The sequence below is a fragment of the Malaclemys terrapin genome, chromosome 6 (genome assembly GCF_027887155.1).
Source record: "Malaclemys terrapin pileata isolate rMalTer1 chromosome 6, rMalTer1.hap1, whole genome shotgun sequence".
NCBI lineage: Eukaryota > Metazoa > Chordata > Testudines > Emydidae > Malaclemys > Malaclemys terrapin.
In genome coordinates, this window is record NC_071510.1 from 103,472,075 (window position 1) to 103,490,874 (window position 18,800).

Below are 18,800 nucleotides of genomic sequence, written 5' to 3' on the forward strand. Positions count from 1 at the left end.
AGAGAGTTTTTTAATGTAAGGCAAAGTAAGGTCTACAAGATTTGTCTTACAAATCACTTTCAGGAATGACACATATTTAAATTTAAATACGCTACCTGTTTTAATCTTGTAGTGTTCTCCTTTGGATGTAATGCCTGCCAATGGCCCTCCTAATGCAAATTGGTTTGCTACCTTGGACCCTTAAAACCCTCATGGAGTCCCATGAAATCAACAGGATACTATGAGGATGCAAAGGTCCACTTGTATGGATTCCTTTGCAGGATTGTGGCCTATAACTCTATGTTTAGTTACCATAAGTTCAGATCTGATGGTTCCTGATCCAAAGGCATCTTTCCATTGACTTCAATGGGCTTTGGAAGAAGTCCATAATGTGCATTTGTGTTACCCATAAAGCTGCTGCAGTTGTATAGATACCATTGATACAAATGTCAAAAATAAAAGTTCAGATTTTCTGCTGGTATAACTTCATTCAATTTATTGGAGTTATGCCAGCAGAGAATTTGTTCCATCTTCCTTTGCAAGCTGTGCCCTTTTTACAGAGTTTTCAGTGGCTGTAATTCATATGTAGTGTCTGTTTGTCCATCATTTTTCTTAAAAGCCTAGGAGAATAAATAAGTTACAAGGAGACCCACGAAGAAACTACCTTTTACCTCAGTGATATAGAAATAGTGGTGTGGCTTCTTTTGTGGGGTGGGGAAGTTTGAGGGGTTGTTTTGGTTTTTGTTAGTTTGGTTTGGGTTTTTTTGTTTCATTTACCATTTTAGTAGCAACAGGAATGAAAATGACTAGAAACAAGCCACAAAATGAAAGAGTTATGTCTAATAAGCACACAAAGAATTTCTACTGAAAAAAAGTCTTGTCTTATTGTGTACACCCTTTTTGTTTGTTTGTTTGTTTTACCTACCCACTCTAGAATGTCTATTTGCTGACTATTACTATCATTATGTTTCCCTACCATTTAGGAGATAGTCAATTTCAACTGTCGCAAACTGGTTGCCACAATGCCTCTTTTCGCTAACGCAGACCCCAATTTTGTGACAGCCATGCTGAGCAAGCTTCGCTTTGAGGTGTTCCAACCCGGCGATTATATTATCCGAGAAGGGGCTGTGGGTAAAAAGATGTATTTCATTCAACATGGGGTCGCTGGTGTCATCACTAAATCCAGTAAGGAGATGAAGCTGACAGATGGCTCTTACTTTGGAGGTGAGTAATAAGGAAATGTATGATAACATATGGGGTGAATGTGCTAGAACAAAACACGTTCAAATGTCAGACATATATAGATATTAGAATGTGTCTAGTGAACATTTGTGTTGCTTAGAGAATTCTTATGGCAGAGAATAGTGTTTTCAGTAGTTTTGAATAATACGTTTAGAGACTGCTTCCCATTTCAGTGATGGGTTATCCTCTACAGCTAGTAGCTTTCTCAGGTATTTCCTAAAGTAATATTCTCAATTAAACTGTCTGATTTCAAAGTGACATTGAATTAAGAGCACTCTTAGGTAATGTGCTGTATATTACTAAGGAATGCAATACTTTGCAAAGTAATTTTTAACAGACTGAAATGTTTCTAAGGTAAAATAAGCATAATTCATCTTCTTTAAAGGGGTTGTGGGTTTTTAGACACCAATGTGAAAGTATATCAACATGATAAACTCCAATGTATAAAAAAGTTAGAGAGTTGATAAAGGACCATTAATGTATGGGATTCTTCTGATATCTCCCTGGAGTTTTCAGACTGGTATTAGTGCTCTTACACTAATTTTTAACAATCAGCAATGATTAGAGTTCAAGTATGTGCTGTCATAGACTGGCATCTCTAATGGACTAGACAGCTCCCTGTTAGATGTAAGTTAATAAGAACTAAACATAAATTTTGGTCCAGTTTAATTCAATTCACTGGTAACCCTAATGAAAATCAGATTTCCATTTAACTGGAAGTATATGAAATATTTCCATATGGATGAGGATATACCTTTTGACATATAATATCTGACCAGCATGAAAATATATCAGCTGTGATAAGATATTCTAGTGCAATAGAATAGAATCTTCTACTACGAGTAGCAATAGGCCTGATTTTCAGAAGTGCTGAGCACCTGGAGCTATCATTAGCTGCAACTGGAGTTGCAGGTCTGGCTCATAGCTAGTTAGTTTTTGTATTCATTTTAGCTGAATCCCATGACGCATTGAAAAATTATGTCAAAAGCCTTTCAGAATTGTTTAGTTGCATTTAAAGCCTAACAAGTGACATTTAGATGTACAGAAATGAAAAGCTCAGAGCTGTGAACTTAGCTCAGTTCTTGTTTGAACTGGGGCATGTAGTTCTTTAACCAATTTCATCTTACAGAAGTATGTTGAAACCTCTCCTACTGTCCTGGCCAGCAGGCCTTGTCACTCCACAGTAGCCCTTTCCAGGTGATTTATGCCAGTGCTTGCAGCATCCGTTAAATAAAGGAATCATGTGCTTATCCTATCATGTGCTTGGAGGCAAGTCACAAAATTGGATTTACTACAGAGTGGAGATTAAGGAGAAAGAAAAGGTTGAAAGATGAAGAAGTAAAGCAACCTTGGTCTCCTTTAGGCTTAGGCAGTGCACCAAAAAATTCCTGATTCTGAGAGTGGATGGGCAAGGAGCTGTATTCTGAAAATGTCAAAAACACGTCTTCTAGACCAAAAGAGCAAAAATGCGTGTCTATATGCTGTGTTGACTAATTGCAGCAGCATTCCTGAGGACACTACAGTATCATATCGTGAAAATCCAGAATACGTCTTATACCCTAAAAGGGAAACACCAACATCCTGCTGTGTGTCAAAAAACCGTGTACCAAGTTACAAAAACATAGAACAACACTTCAACAAAGGAAACTCAAAGTTCTGTCCTATATCAATGGCTGTAAAAATTATTATAAATGGAGCTGAAAGTGATGCCTACAAATAAGGCTTTCTGACATTTTCCCCATTAAAAGACTCTATTTTCACTTGCTTATAACTTTGCCAAACTTCAGCCAGTTGGAATGAAATTTTCAATACTTGGTGTCTGCCTTAGGCTCAGTATTTTTAAAAAAAGTTTCAGCAAAAGGGCTCAGATGTTTCTGAGAATAAAGGTAAGGGAAAATATATTTTGCTCACATTTTAAAAACTCCAGTTATGGAGATTCCACAGTCTCCCTAGACAATATATTCCAGTGCTTAACCACCCTGACAGTTAGGAAATTTTTCCAAATATCCAACCTAAACCTCCCTTGCTGCAATTTAAGCCCATTGCTTCTTGTTCTAGCCTCAGAGGAGAACATTTTTTCTCCCTCCTCCATGTAACAACCTTTTAAGTACTTGAAAACTGTTACCATGTTTCCACCTCACTCGTCTCTTCTTCAGACTAAACTAGGGTGACCAGATGTCCCTATTTTGGGGGCTTTTTCTTATATAGGCACCTATTACCCCCGATCCCGTCCCGATTTTTTACACTTGCTATCTGGTCACCCTCAACTAAACAAACCCATTTTTTTCAATCTTTCCTCATAGTTCACATTTTCTGGACCTTTAATGATTTTTGTTGCTCTTCCCTGGGACTTTCTCCAATTTGTCCACATCTTTCCTGAAATGTAGCTCCCAGAAGTGGACACAATACTCCAGTTGAGGCTGTATCAGCATAGAGTAGAGCTGAAGAATTACTTCTCGTGTCTTGCTTACAACACTCCTGCTAATAAATCTGAGAATGTGTTCTTTTTTTGCAACAGTGTTGCAGTGTTGACTCATATTTAGCTGCACAATGGCCCCTAGATCCCTTTCCTCAGTATTTCTTCCTAGGCAGTCATTTCCCATTTTTTTAATATGTGCAATTGATTGTTCCTTCTTAAGTGGAGTACTTTGCATTTGTCCTTATTGTATTTCAACCTATTTACTTCAGAGTATGTCTCCAGTTTGTCCAGATCATTTTGAATTTTAATCCTGTCCTCCAAAGTACCTGCAACCTCCCCCTCTCCGTCCCAGCTTGGTATCATCCGCAAACTTTATAAGTACTCTCTATGCCATTATCTAAATCATTGATGAAGATATTGAACAGAACTGGATTCTGACTGATTCCTGTGGGACCCCACTTGATATGCCATTCCAGCTTGACTGTGAACCACTGATAACTACTCTCTGGGAATGGTTTTTCAATTAGCTATGCAGCCACCTTATAGTAGCTCCATCTAGGTTGTGTTTCCCTAGTTTGTTTATGAGAAGGTAATATGAGACAGTATCAAAAGCCAAGATATACCACATCTACTGCTTCTCTAATATCCACAAGGCTTGTTTCTCTGTCAAAGAAAGCCATTAGGTAAGTTTGACACAATTTGTTCTTGACAAATCCATACTGACTGTTATTTATCACCTTATTATCTTCTAGGTGTTTGCAAATTGATTATTTAATTATTTGCTCCATTTTCTTTCTGGGTGCTAAAGTTAAGCTGACTGGTCTGTAATTCCCTGGGTAGTCTTTATTCCCCTTTTTATATAGTAGCACTATATTAGCTGATTTCCAGTCCTCTGGAATCTCTCCCATAACTTTTTGAAGATAAGAGATTAAAAAGATTGGGACTTTTCAGCTTGGAAAAGAGACGATTAAGGGGAGATATGATCGAGGTCTATAAAACCATGACTGGTGTGGACAAAGTAAATAAAGGAGTGTTATTTACTCCACATAACACAAATGAAATTAATAGGCATCAGGTTTAAAACAAACAAAAGGAAATATTTCTTCACACAATGCACAATCAACCTATGGAACTCTTTGCCATAGGATGTTGTGAAGGCCAAAACTATAACAGGGTGAAAAAAGAACTAGATAACCTTATGGAGGATAGGTCCATTAATGGCTATTAGCCAAGATGGGCAGGGACGCAAAACCATGCTCTGAAGTGTCCCTAGTCTCTGGGAATAGGTGACAGAGGATGGATCACTTGATGATTACCTGTTCTGTTCATTCCCTCTGACGGATCTGACATTGGCCACTGTCAAAAGACAGCATGGTGGGCTAGATGGACCATTGGTTTGACCCAGTATGGCTGTTCTTATGTTCTAATCGTTAATGGCTCCGATATCTCTTCAGTCACCTCCTCGTGTATTCTATGATGTATTTCATCACGGCATGGCGACTTGAAGACATCTAACTTTTCTAGCTTACGTTCTCTATGGTAGATGTTCAATCGCTACTAAACTCTTTGGTGAAAACTGAAACACAAAAGTCATTTAGCACTACTGCCACTTCCACATTTTCTGTTATTGTTATTGAGTAACGGGCCTACTTTGTCTTATTTTAATCTCATTTTGTGCCTTAGCCTTTCTAATATTATCCCTACATGCTTGTGTTGTTTGTTTATATTCATCCTTCAGAATTTGACCTTGTTTCCACTTTTTGTAGGACTCTTTTTTGAGTTTCAGATCATTGAAGATCTCCTGGTGAAGCTAGGGTAGTCTCTTGCCTACGTAATGGAATAGTTTGCTCTTGTGCCCTTAATAATGTCTTCTTGAAAAATTGCCAAATTTATTGAACTAGTTTTCCCCTTAGGCCTGGTCCACACTAACCCCCCACTTCGGACTAAGGTACGCAAATTCGTTAATAACGTAGCTGAATTCGAAGTACCTTAGTCCGAACTTACCGCGGGTCCAGACACGGCAGGCAGGCTCCCCCGCGTACCAGCGTCGATGGCAAGCACTTCCGGGATCGATCCGGGATTGATTTATCGCGTCTAGACAAGACGCGATAAATCGATCCCAGAAGATCGATCGCTTACATCCGGACCAGGAAGTAAGTATAGATGTACCCCCAGACTTGCTTCCAATGGGATCTTACCTACCAATTCCCTGAGTTTGTTAAAGTTTGTCTTCTTGAAATCTATTATCTTTATTGTGCTGTTTTCCCTCCTACCATTCCTTAGAATCATGAATTCTATCATTTCATGATCACTTTCACCCAAGCTGCCGTCCACTTTCAAATTCTCAACCAGTTCCTTCCTATTTCTCAAAATCAAATCTATAACAGCCTCTCCCCTAGTAGTTTTCTCCACCTTCTGAAATAAAAAATTATCTCCAACTTGTATAATCTGTGATCTGCTGTGTTATTTTTCAACAGATGTCCAATATAATATTGTGCCAATTTTTAAAAAGGGTAAATGCAATAGCCCAAGTAATTACCCAGGTAATTTTAGGCCTGTCAGCCTGATGTTGATCCTGGGAAAAATAATGGAGTGGCTGATACTGGACTTGATTAATAAAGAATTAAAGGAGGGTAACGTAATTAATGCAAATCAACATGGGTTTATGGAAAATAGATTCTGTCAAACTAAATTGATATCATTTTTTGCCTCAATTACCGGTCTGGTTAATAGAAGTAATAGCATTTTCTTAACATACTTAGAAAGGCATTTGACTTGGTACCACTTGACATTTTGATTAAAAAACTAGAATGATATAAAATTAACTTATTAAATGGATTAAAAACTGGCTAACTGATAGATCTCGAAATATAATTGTAAGTGGGGATTGTCATCGAGTGGGTATTTCCAGTGGAGTCCCACAAGGAATGGTTCCTGCCCCTACATTATTTAATATTTTTATCAATGACTTGGAAGAAAACATTAAAATCATCACTGATAAAGTTTGCTGATGGACCAAAAATTGGAAATGGTAAATAATGAAGAGGACAGGTCACTGATTTAGATTCATTGGGATTGTTTGGTAAACTCAGTGCAAGCAAAGAAATATGTGTTTTGATGCTACTAAATGAAAATGTATATATCTAGGAATGAAGAATATAGGCCATACTTACAAGATGGGGTACTCTATCCTGGGAAGCAGTGATTTTGAAAAGGATTTAGGGTTGTGGTGGATAATATGTAATTACTGGAAAGAATCTTGTTATATAGCCCTGATCCAACACATCATTTAAGCATAAAGTTAGGCATGTGTTTATGTGCCATGCTGGATCAGGGCTAGTACTTAAGCATGTGCCTAACTTTAACTTTATGCTTAAATTATGTGCTGGATTGGGATCTATATTTCTGGATTAGGAAAAAGAGAGAGAGAAGGAGAGAGAGAGAGAGCTCAAGCATACTTTTCTAGTCATAGCCTCTTAAGTAGTACCTACTAGAACAGATACTTCCGGGAGCCAGTTCAGTGCTCTGTTGTTGTTTTATTTGCTTTCTTGCTCATGGACAAATGGCTGCTTTCTCACCATTGTCCTGATCCTTCTCTTATTAAAATCACTGGCAAAACTCCCACTGAAGCAGGATCAGGCCTTATGTCCCCAAGCCAACTGCCTCTAGCTGGTGTCCTCTCCATCTGGTTCCCTACCTATGTTTATATAAATCTGTCCTTTATTCAAATCCCAGGAAACACATTCCAAGCAACTATAGTCCTTTTTTACAGATATGCTTTTCGAACCCAGGGGAATCAGATATTGACCAATTGCTATAAAACCTCAAACCAAAGCCACTTTCTCTATAGTTTCTTTTTAATGGTTTCTTCATTAAATAGTTTCTAATTACTGATATACAAAAGAATGCAGTCTGATACATATCTATACATTATTTGACAGGGTACTTTATTAATAATTTTAACCCTTTAGGGTTCCTTAATGATGTTCTCTGTGTCTGCAGCTGGAAAGGATCTTAAATTTCAAATGTTCAAGTGTTCACTGATTGTGTCCCGATTAAGATACCTATTCAGCTGTGTCTTTCTAATTCCTCTCCTACATTGATCCTTCCACACCTCTTTTCTATTTTCTCAGGCTCTCCACTGGCCACATGGCCAAGATTGTGAACTTTACCTTTTATTGGTTCATAAATTGCTCAAAATCTCAGTTTGCTGTCATCTTATTCTGAGAATTTCCAGGAACTAGGCATAAGACCAATAGAAAGAGATGCATACCTGATTTTTATGAAGGCCTGGCTCAAGTATCCAGTGAACAAGCTCCTAGCTTTGTGAGAGAAGACAAAATATATTTTGTGTAATTTATGCAAAGTCAGAGAAATGCCACCAACTCTGTTGGACAACCTTATCAGGGTAGTACCAGTATAAATAAAGCAGATTTTTGTGCCTGCTGACATTTTAATTTTCTTAAAATAGACTATTCATTAACATATTTATGGCATCTTACTTTCTCCCCTGGTTATTTACAATAATACTGTTCTCTGTGTATCTCATGGCACACTGTGGGGTTTTTATATTTTATTTTTCTTAAGTTATTGACTATCTTTTTAACAGTAATCCTTCCATACTTGAACATCTAATAAATTGTATCTTCTGTTCACTTCAGCCTGGTGAAGACCAATTAGGCAAAACTATTTTGATCTACCTATTATTTATAAACTTCTTCCCCATTTCAGAATCGTAACGGTCAGTATATTTTAGGTCAGTACAGTGGAAAGTAATACCACGGGAAATGTTGAGTCACTTTAGATTATATTTTGTCATTCCTGTTTTTCTGGGTGCACTGTAGGTAGCACATTTTTACTGAGGTACATTTAAGCAATCATAGTATAATGTACCTCTAAACTCAGGAAGAAATTGCCATTTAAGGACCTGGTTATCCACTGATTTGCACCTTGTCATTTACACCTCTGCACGGTGATGTGACAGGGTTTTACACCCACTTTACACAAGGGCAAACTACTATATAAATTTCAAGGCATTGGAGAATTAATGCTTTCAGGGTATACACCCCAATCCAGCATAGCATTTAAGCACATAAGTAGATCCATTTAAGTCAGCAGGACTATGAACATACTTAAAGATAAACGCATGCTTATATGCTTTTCTTGATGACATTCTTTGTCCTCAAACCAACTTATGCATATAAATATAGTTTTCAATTGAGCTACATTGGGCTGGATTTTTAAAAGTAGTGTCTGTGTACAGTTGCTGATAATATACTTCCAGTTTTAAACAAACTATACAGCAATTGTGTTGACATGACTGATTTGGACTAGTCACTGTATTGTGTGTGATATTGTATACCATATTTTGCTGTGTTTTTTAAAAATGGAACCCATTACACGTGGGACCAGAAGTAGCAACTTTATGTGATTTTTTTTCAGGTAACCTCTTTGTGTTATTGGAAGAAGATATGGAAGTCAGGCCATTGTCAGAAACATGCAGCTGATTTTTTTTAAGGGTTTTTTTTTTCCACATTAGATCAAATCTTAAAGATCGATACTATATAAACATCAAATGTTCTTCAGCACAAATTATGGCCCTCACTTGCAGACATGTACAAATCTTGCTAGAAGTAGTATTTAAAAGTAGTTTTAGTAGTGGACACAAATGAATATCAGAACACCTCTACAGTTTGGGCTCAGAATCGGATTTTGCAAATGGGCCAAAGGAAAACTCAGATCCAAACTGTTGAGTGTTCAGGATCCAGATCTGAATTTTGCAGTTTAAACCTAGTTGAGCGAGGAGGCCCTTACATTGTGTATAAGAAGAATTTAAGAAAATTGAATATAAACAGAAATGTTTTCATTAGATGTTTGATTTCAATTAGAATAATTTTATTTATAATTAATATTATTTATTAGTAGTATTTTAATATTTGTGCTCAGCCTTGTACAAAATGCAGAAAAACAAAGTCATTGCCTGAGGAGTTTACAATCTAAAGACAAAATTTTCAAGCTAGCATGCCTAAGATTGAAGCTAACTCTAAGACATCTAAATAAGTGGCCTGGTTTTGAGAGGTATTGAGCATGGCGTCAACAAAAGAAGCTGTGAACAATGGAAGCAAAGTCAAATATGGTTGTTCCACATCTCCGAAAATACAGGTCACTTACTTAGACACCTAATTATACATTTAAGTTCCTAACTCTTGGCACCAAAATGTAACATTTTTGGCTTTAAAAAACAAAGCAAAATCAGACAATGAACGTACTACGAGACTCACACATGAGAACCAGAAAGTGCAACTGACCAGAAAAAGACCAAAAACAAAATTAAAAATTACTGGCCTGTTTTCATTGTTTAAGTTGAGTGAAATACACAAAATAAAGCCGCAGCATAAATGGTGAAATGTAAATTAAATTTAGATAGAATATTCAGAAAGTTATGGGTGTCTCAAAATGAGGCTAGAATGGAAATTGTTTTGCATCCTTAATTATAATTGATAATGGCCAGCATCCCTTTTAATAATCATAATAATAATACAAAGCGCTTTACACATTCTAGGCTTTCCCTGATAAACTGCACCTCTGTTAAGGTAAAGCTTTTACAACTCCTCAATATGTATTCCCAATGTTGATAGCCTTCCTGACAAAAAATCTGGTTTGGAAGATAGCAGTATTGTATTCCTTTTCCTTTCTTTTTAAATTTCTTTTCTTTTCTGTAAAAATACATCTTCTCTTTGAGATTTGTTTGCATTTTAAATTTTGTTGATGTGCAAGTGATTCATTTAGTCAGATATCACATGGTCCTTTGATCCCTACTGACTCTTATAACACTGGATTGGAAGGGATGTCTTTCATTTATCACAACATAATGTCAAGATCATTTTGCAACATCAATTTCAGTTTTGCTGCCAGCTGTTCATGAATCAAAAATCTGAACAGCTGCGTAGCACAGCATATAGTTACTTTTGTAGAGAATGGAAACCAGTACTCATTTAGACTGCCTCAGCTACATTCAGATTGTAATTTGGATACTCATGGCTGACACTATAGTATGTAGTCTATTCAAAAAGACCTAAAGTAAAGTACAGAATCTTTCATGGTTTTACAGTTTATGCCCCAGTGAGAATTTGATGACATTATAAGGTAGGTCCTACTCGAGGTTTGCAGGGAATAAAAAAAAAAATAGAGACAGAAATACTGAAGCCCAACATTCAAGAAACCAAACCTTATCATATAAAACATTTTCTCTCCCTTTCTGTTGTGGAGATAGCTGAGTGAAAATCTAATTCCCACTGACTTCTGAACTAGAAGAATAATAGTGGATAAAGTTTACAATGGACCCAGGAGTGTGAAATTGTATTTCCAGTTCTATGAACGGTGTATTAGGAAAGTTGATGACTGAATCCTTTATCCAGTCCTTTACTAGTAGGGAGGGAAAATCCTTGGCTTGCAGATAATTGCCATAAAGTTGAGGAGCAGAAAAATTCCTCTGTTAAGCATTAAAGCCCCATTGGTAATAGTTTAATTATTTCTTGATGCATTTAGAATATAAAAAAAGAAATAACACCAGCGTGCTAATATCATGTCCATTTCACCTAACAAAAAAATGAAAAGATTAGATTGCCTGTCCAAAACATTTAGATTGCTGTGATTCTCTTTCCTCCTTCAGCTGATGAAAGCTGCCATATGGCCTAAATAGTGGCTTGCCTATTTAGACAACAATGTAATATACCTAGTGCATGATGAAACACCAGCTCCCTGCTGAGAAATTGGAGCAGTAGTCAGCTTTCCTCAGCTGGAAGGACACTGTTCATTAAATCCTGCAATCTGGATTCTGTAGCAGACAACAAAAGACTGAGCAGGACTTTATTCAAAGTTCTTCAGCTCACAAATACGTAGCAGATTTGGAAATCCATGTAGCATCTTCCAACCAGTAGTACTTTATTTTAATATGCCTAGCCATCATTAGAATAAATAGCAGCCAGTTTATTTAATCATCTCTGTACCAAAGTTATCTGTAAAGCAAAAATCTGCCTCTAGGGCCCTCTACAGTTTCTGATCCTTGGCTCCTACTTCAAACGAAGTATGTGCACATATTTCTGACATGCCATCTACCAAATTGTTGGATGTTTCTTTTTTTAAAACTACTATTCTAGCCCATCCCTAAGCTAGGGCAGTGTCTGATATGATGAACAGGGCCAGTTCACATTCATCTAAAGTGCCAACTAACCATTTGACTCATTTCTCTTTCTTGTATCAGCATAATTCATCTCTTTGTCACCAAATTATTGCTTCAAGGCAACTGCACACTGTTATGTTGCTAATTTGACTTTATTTTCAATCTCTAATCAAATGTTAATGTGACATTGCAAGTTGAGTAATTATATTCTGAGTGTAATTTATATAGGAAACAAAGTGACAATAACTGGATAGGTGCCACTGTGTCCGCTAGGCTTTACTGCTTCTTGAAAAGAGAATGGTGCCACACTTTTTCATAGGACCATACAACTGCAGATAGACTAGATGCCATAACAGAGCTTTTCTATCTCCCTCCTCATTCACCAACGGGCATTAACTTTTATTCACTGGTTTTAAGCAATGGCTCCTATGCATGATGCTGGAGTTGGCTTGCCACCACCTTCACAATAATCTTCTGTAAGGGCATTGGGCAGAAAATGGCAAAAAATGTTAACATCAAAGGTGGCATGTTGATACAATTAACTATGGCCATGATCATCTTCCCACTAAAATCAATAATAAAGTCCCACTGATTTCAGTGGTGCTGGGTCAATAACAATATGTGTACCTCTGCAAAGTCCTAAGTTCTTCTTTGAGTGATGGTCCCTATTGTATTCCACTGTGGGTCGCGTGTGAGCACCATGCACCTGGAGCCGGAGCATTTGAAAGTAGTGCCTGTTGGTCCGTGCATCAGTGTGGGTGGGGCAGATCAACCGCCTCTCAAGTTCTTTCTCACCGCCGCATGGTCCGGGTGGGAACCTCCAGTGTCCGTAGCTTCGACTTCATCCTACAAAATAAGAATTAGGTTTAGTTTTGTAAATAGGTTTTACAGTTTTTATAGTCTATAGTTTAATGTTTTATGGATTTATTGATATTTAGACTTAGTCTCTCAGGGGATCTCCCCCCAGCCCTGTACTCCATTCAAGTACTAGACTATGCCCTGGACTCTGGGCTTCAAACTCTTCACTTTCTGCCTGCATACCTTCTGAGTCAGCAATGACCATCGAGCTGCTTGTATTACCTTGGGGAAGCCCACATCACTGTGCGGTGCAGTATCTGCCCATCATTCCCCAGCCATACCCAAGAAGGGCAGGAATTTTGTCTCTGCAGATACCTCATGGAGAAGGCCAGGAGGGCCCAGATCAGACCCAAGCCATGGAATCCTGTTGGTCTAATTCAGTAAGGAGTGCACCTTCTGCTGCAAAATCTGACTCAGGAGCAGGAGATTCAACCCTACATACTCTCTGTTGGGATGTCGTTGGGAATCCTGGAAGCACTCTCAGAAGCATAAGACTCAGACCTGGTCTACACTGGGGGAGGGGAGGGGAGAGATCGATCTAAGATACTCAACTTCAGCTACGAGAATAGCGTAGCTGAAGTCGACGTATCTTAGATCAACTTAGAATCACTTGCTTCGCGTCCTCGCGGTACAGGATCAACGGCCGCCACTCCCCCATCGACTTTGCTTCCACCTCTTGCCGAGCTGGAGTTCAGCAGTCGACAGGAGAGTGATCGGGGATCGATTTATCGCGTCTACACTACACGTGATAAATCGATCCCCGATAGATCGATCACTACCTGCCAATCCGGCGGGTAGTGTAGACATACCCCAAGTCTTCCTCTAAATCCACTTCAAAGAAGTCAGATTCGGCTCTAAGCAAGCCCATCAGCTTGGCCTGTGAGGACTTAGCATATCCTAAGTCCCAGAGGCACAACAAGAAAGCCCATAAGCACTGGGCTACATCAGTACAAGACTGTGATCTGTCAGTACCATCATCCTCAGCACCTCCAAACCCCAGGATCCATTGGCATTGACAAGTCCAATTGCCATCAGCTTCAGGCACCCTCTTCCTCTTCAGCTCCAGGGGTTTGAACAAGTAGAACCGCTTTTACACCAGGGAGATCTGAATCCGTTGCCACTCCACAAAGCATTTTCTCTGGATGGAGTTTGTTGCCCGTTCCATACAGAGAATACAAGTCCCCTCCAACGGCACTGACGGTATTACTACTGGAACCGGAATCCGCATTCTCTTCATTGGGAGATTCCTAACCACCCAGTGAACCTTTGGGGACTGCTCTCACAAGCATATCCTCAAACAAGAGGTGAACTCCCTATTACAGCAAGGAGCTATACAATACATCCTTCCTCAATACCAAGTCAGTGGGTTTTACTTGACTTATTTCCTGGTACCCAAAAAGAAGAGCAGTTGGAGACCAATCCTCGACCTTTGCCATCAAAACTGCTTCATTCGCAAGCTCAGATTTTGCATGTTCACATTCGCATCTATAATCCCATCTTTAGAAAAGGGCATTTAGTTTATAGCTCTCAACATGAAAGATGTCTACTTTCACATAGATGTTCATCACACTCACGGATGCTTCCTCAGATTATGGTGGGCTCTGACCATTTTCAGCACACAGTGCTCCCTTTCTGAATAGAGACCTCACTCAGATTCTATACCAACATATTCTTGGTACTAGCAGCTCATATCAGACGATGTTGTCTCATTATCTTCCACTATCTCAATGACTGGCTCCTTGTCGCCAAGTCCCACCAGGAAACCTATGTGCCAACTTCTGTGATGATGCACCTTCTTTTCTCACTGGGAGTCAGAGTAAACAGAAAAATCTGTTCTTAACCCCATACAATCTCAGAACTTCATCACAGCCACCTTGAATTCTATCACTGAAAGAACATACCTGCCCCAGGACAGATTCCAGCCCATGAAAAATATCATAGCTCAGATCACAAACAACCCTCGAAAACCAATCAAAATATGTCTTTCTCTTAGGTCATATGGCCTCAGGCACCTAGGCCACCCTGTTTGCAAGGCTCCACCTTCATTGCCTTCAAATGTGGCTGCAGTCAGTATACTCTCAAAACCGCCATTACACGAACCTCATTATAATAACCAAGGTAGTGTCTTTCCTGCTACAAATGGACAAATACTTGACCGATATATGTAGGCGTCCCCTTTATCCCTTCTTCTCTGGAAAGAACCATTATTACAAATGTGAAGGGATCCCCAGGGTACAAACTGGAACTATGGGACCGCTATGCCCCTTAACTCTCCAGCTTGGGCTGTCTCTCACAATGCTATGCCAGTGACAAACAGCAAACCCCTCCAGGCACCGTGAACACTCAGCCATAAGCATGTGGAGACTCACATCCAGCTAAATTGTATTAATGATCTCTAAACCACTCATGAATCATACAGAAAGAGGCACTGGCTAATCTCCCCAGCCCCCAGCCATGCACCCAGAACTATACTGTTTTACACTGCTCAAGACTCCCTTGGAGTGCAAGCTCATTAATTAGTTTGCCACTCTGACAAAGGGTAGTGGCTCTTGTTAACTTCATCTGAAATTCCCCAAGCACGTCAACCAAATCCACATTGTTTTAGGTAAAATATAAAACAGATTTATTAACTACAGAAAGATAGATTTTAAGTGATTATAAGTAGCAGGCATAGAAATAAAAATTGGTTAAAAAAATAAAAATAGAAACGCAGTCTAAATTCTAACTTTAACAGACTAAGCAAGATTTGACTCAGAGTTATTCTCGCCCTAATAGATGTGACAGGCAGCTCAGAGTCCTTAATACGCAGGCTGTATTCCCTTTGAGATAGGGAGGAGAGAGTCCCAGTGATGATGTCCCTGTCCTTTTTTATACTTTCTTGCAGCTGCTAAAAAGATCCATGCTGTGACGTGGATTAGGCCACCTTCATTGCATACATGCCATCTCTGAGGAGTCTCTGGGATGGCCATTGGGAGAGTGGATTCCCCTTAATGGCCCATAAACACATGTCTGGTTGGTCCTGATGTAAATCTGTCTTACTGGGTGCTCCTTCGTTGCCACTGAAAGGCTGACTGTGGATGTTTTCCAACCTGACAACATATTTTAGTAACACACACATAGCAAAACTTCATAACTTCAGATTCAATGGTAACACACATAATTCAACAGGATATTAATGTTCAACAAATCAAGACTTATTAAATGATGCCTCACACATCATAATCATATCGCAGTGGTGAACATGGGGTTCCTGGTTGCTATTCTGAGGTACACAGTGTCACAACAAATGCATCCCTATTAAGTTGGGGAGTCCACACGAAAATCCAAATAGCATTAGGTACCTGGACATCTTGGGAGTCCAGGATGCATACCAATATCCTGGAGTTGCAAGACATTTCTTCCATTCATCCATACTCGCCATGTCCTTATAATGTCAGACAATGTTATGACTGTCTTCTGCATCAACAAGCAGGAAGGAGCAAGATCCATCTTCTTGTGAGCAGAAGTGGTCAGCCTGTGGAACTGGTGCATCAGCAATTGAATCATCCTGTCAGCAGCCTCCCTTCCAGGGAAGCAAAATATGGTTGGAGATGTAACAGATATTTTGCAGTCAACCACAAGTGGGAGCTCTATGACTTGGTATCATGCAATACTTTCACTCTATGAGGAACCCCAATTAGGGATCTGTTCACCTCTCAAGAAAACAGGAAATGCCTCACAAATTGCTCCAGAGGAGCCCTAGGTCACCACTCCCAGGGCGACACTCTGCTTCTTCCTTGATCAGATCAGTTCAACTATACCTTCCCTCTGCTACTGCTCCTGCCATGAGTTCTACACAAAATCCAGAGTCATCCTGATTGCCCACTTCTGTTCCAGGTAGTTTTGGTTTCCCAACCTCCTATGCATGTCACCCAACCCACCTATCATCCTCCCAATGTTTCCCAAACTCCTGACTCAGTGGAACGGCAAGATCAAGCACCCCAATCCACATTCACTCCACCTCAGGGATTGGTATTTGGATGGGCATCCTTCTTAGAATGTTCATACTCCACAACCATGTGAGACATCTTTTCTAATAGTAGAAAGGACTCTGCTAAAAGATGTTACATAGCTAAATGGAGGCGTTTTGTTTCTTGGGCACATCAAAGAGGCATTCTCCCAGAAACTGCAGATATTCCTCTCATCTGGACTATATCCTCTCTCTGAAGACATTAGGATTGCCCATCAGCTCCTTGTGATTCTGCTTGGCAGCAATCAGTGCATACCATCCCCTTCTTAGAACTACTCGGTCTTTGCACATCCACTGACAATAGATTTTGGAAAGGACTAATAAGAACCTTCCCACTTATTCAGAAGACTACTTCCCAGCGGTACTTAAACCTTGTTCTCTTAGTATTCAAAGGACCTCCCTTTGAACCTTTAGCTTCTTGCTCCATGTCTCTCTTTTCCTAGAAGATCACTTTCCTTGTAGCCATCACCTCAGCTAGAAGGGTTGGTTGGCAAGTATGGAGAAATGATGGCAGAGCTTCCTGACACTACATTCCATAAGAACAAGGTTTCTTTGCTTCTACATCCCAAATTCACCCCTAAAGTATTTTCAGGATTTCACCTTAACCAATCCATTCACTTACCAGTCTTCTTCCCAAAACTGCATGCGTCTGCAGAAAAATGAAGACTCCATTCCTTCGATGTTCAGCAGGCCTTAGTCTTTTATCTGAAAAGAACAAAACCAATCAGGAAATCCCCAAGACTATTTGTTGCTATAGCAGAAAGAATTAGGGGGCATATCATCTCTACCTAGAGCAGTAGGTGCAATATACCATGCAATGCCACCCTTAACTGTTACAATTAATTAATTTACGGTATGTTTTCACTTATTCTGCTAATTTAAAATGCTCTTGGTAGACATATGCCCATGTTGAAATGAAAGGTACTATATTGATTTGAATCATATTGCTGTCATATAACAAATACTAAACCTTATGTTTTTTTAGATGTACAGGTAGTATATATAGTGTGTGGATGCAGCCCATATAACACATAGATAGCTGTATATGCAGCCCACAATGGTAAATAGGTTAAGAACCACTGACCTATAGGATCTCCAAATGGATCTCTGGCTGCATTCTACTCTGTTATCAGCTATCGAACCCCCCACTCCCTCAAATGGGGAAAGAGCTCGTTCCACCAGAGAACAAACTACAACTATGGCATCACTTAAGGATGTTCCCCTCCTTGACATCTGTAAGACAGCCACGTGGGGCTCCATTCACATGTTTGCAAAACATGTCCCGGTACGGGACTCCTCTGCTGATGCCGCCTTTGGGATGGCAGTCCTCCGCTCAGCCCTACAGTCTACATCCTCGCGCCCTCCTCCTACTTAGGTATTGCTTGTCAGTCACCCACGGTGTGATACAATAGGGACATCACTCAAAGAAGAAAAGGAAGTTACTGGCCTGAAACTGGAGGGTCTTTGAGATGTGTGGTTTCAATCTGTAGTCTACTATCCGCCCTCCTAAATAATAAGATGGGTGAACTAGAGTGCCTCGTGTTAAAGGAGGATATTGATATAATAGGCATACCAGAAACCTGGTGGAGTGAGGACAATCAATAGGACACAATCATTGTGGGGTACAAAATATATCGGAAGGACAGAACAGGTCATGCGGGGGGGTGGAGGCGGAGTGGCACTATATGTGAAAGAAAATGTAGAATCAAATGAAGTAAAAATCTTAAATGAATCCACATGTTCCATAGAATCTCTATGGATAGTAATTCCATGCTCTAATAAGAATATAACAGTGGGGATCGATTATTGACCACCTGACCAGGACAGTGATAGTGACTATGAAATGCTAAGGGAGATTAGAAAGGCTATCAAAATAAAGAACTCAATAATAGTGGGGGATTTCAATTAACCCCATATTGACTGGGTACATGTCACCTCAGGATGAAATGCAGAGACAAACTTTCTCGATACTTTAAATGACTGCTTCTTGGAGCAGCTGGTACAGGAACCCACAAGGGGAGAGGCAATTCTCGATTTAGTCCTGAGTGGAGCTCAGGATCTGGTCCAAGAGGTAACTATAACAGGACCTCTTGGAAATAGTGACCATAATA

The 18,800-nt window shown here is 39.5% G+C and overlaps 1 protein-coding gene across 1 annotated transcript in view; it reads left to right on the top strand.

The window, feature by feature from the left end:
• The window catches only part of HCN1 (hyperpolarization activated cyclic nucleotide gated potassium channel 1), a 314,353-nt gene that overhangs the window by 281,375 nt on the left and 14,178 nt on the right, over positions 1-18,800 (top strand). Inside the window, exon 6 of the mRNA XM_054033158.1 lies at positions 963-1,203. Within this exon, the coding sequence (XP_053889133.1) occupies positions 963-1,203 (241 nt within the window). The remainder of the gene's footprint in view (positions 1-962; positions 1,204-18,800) is intronic.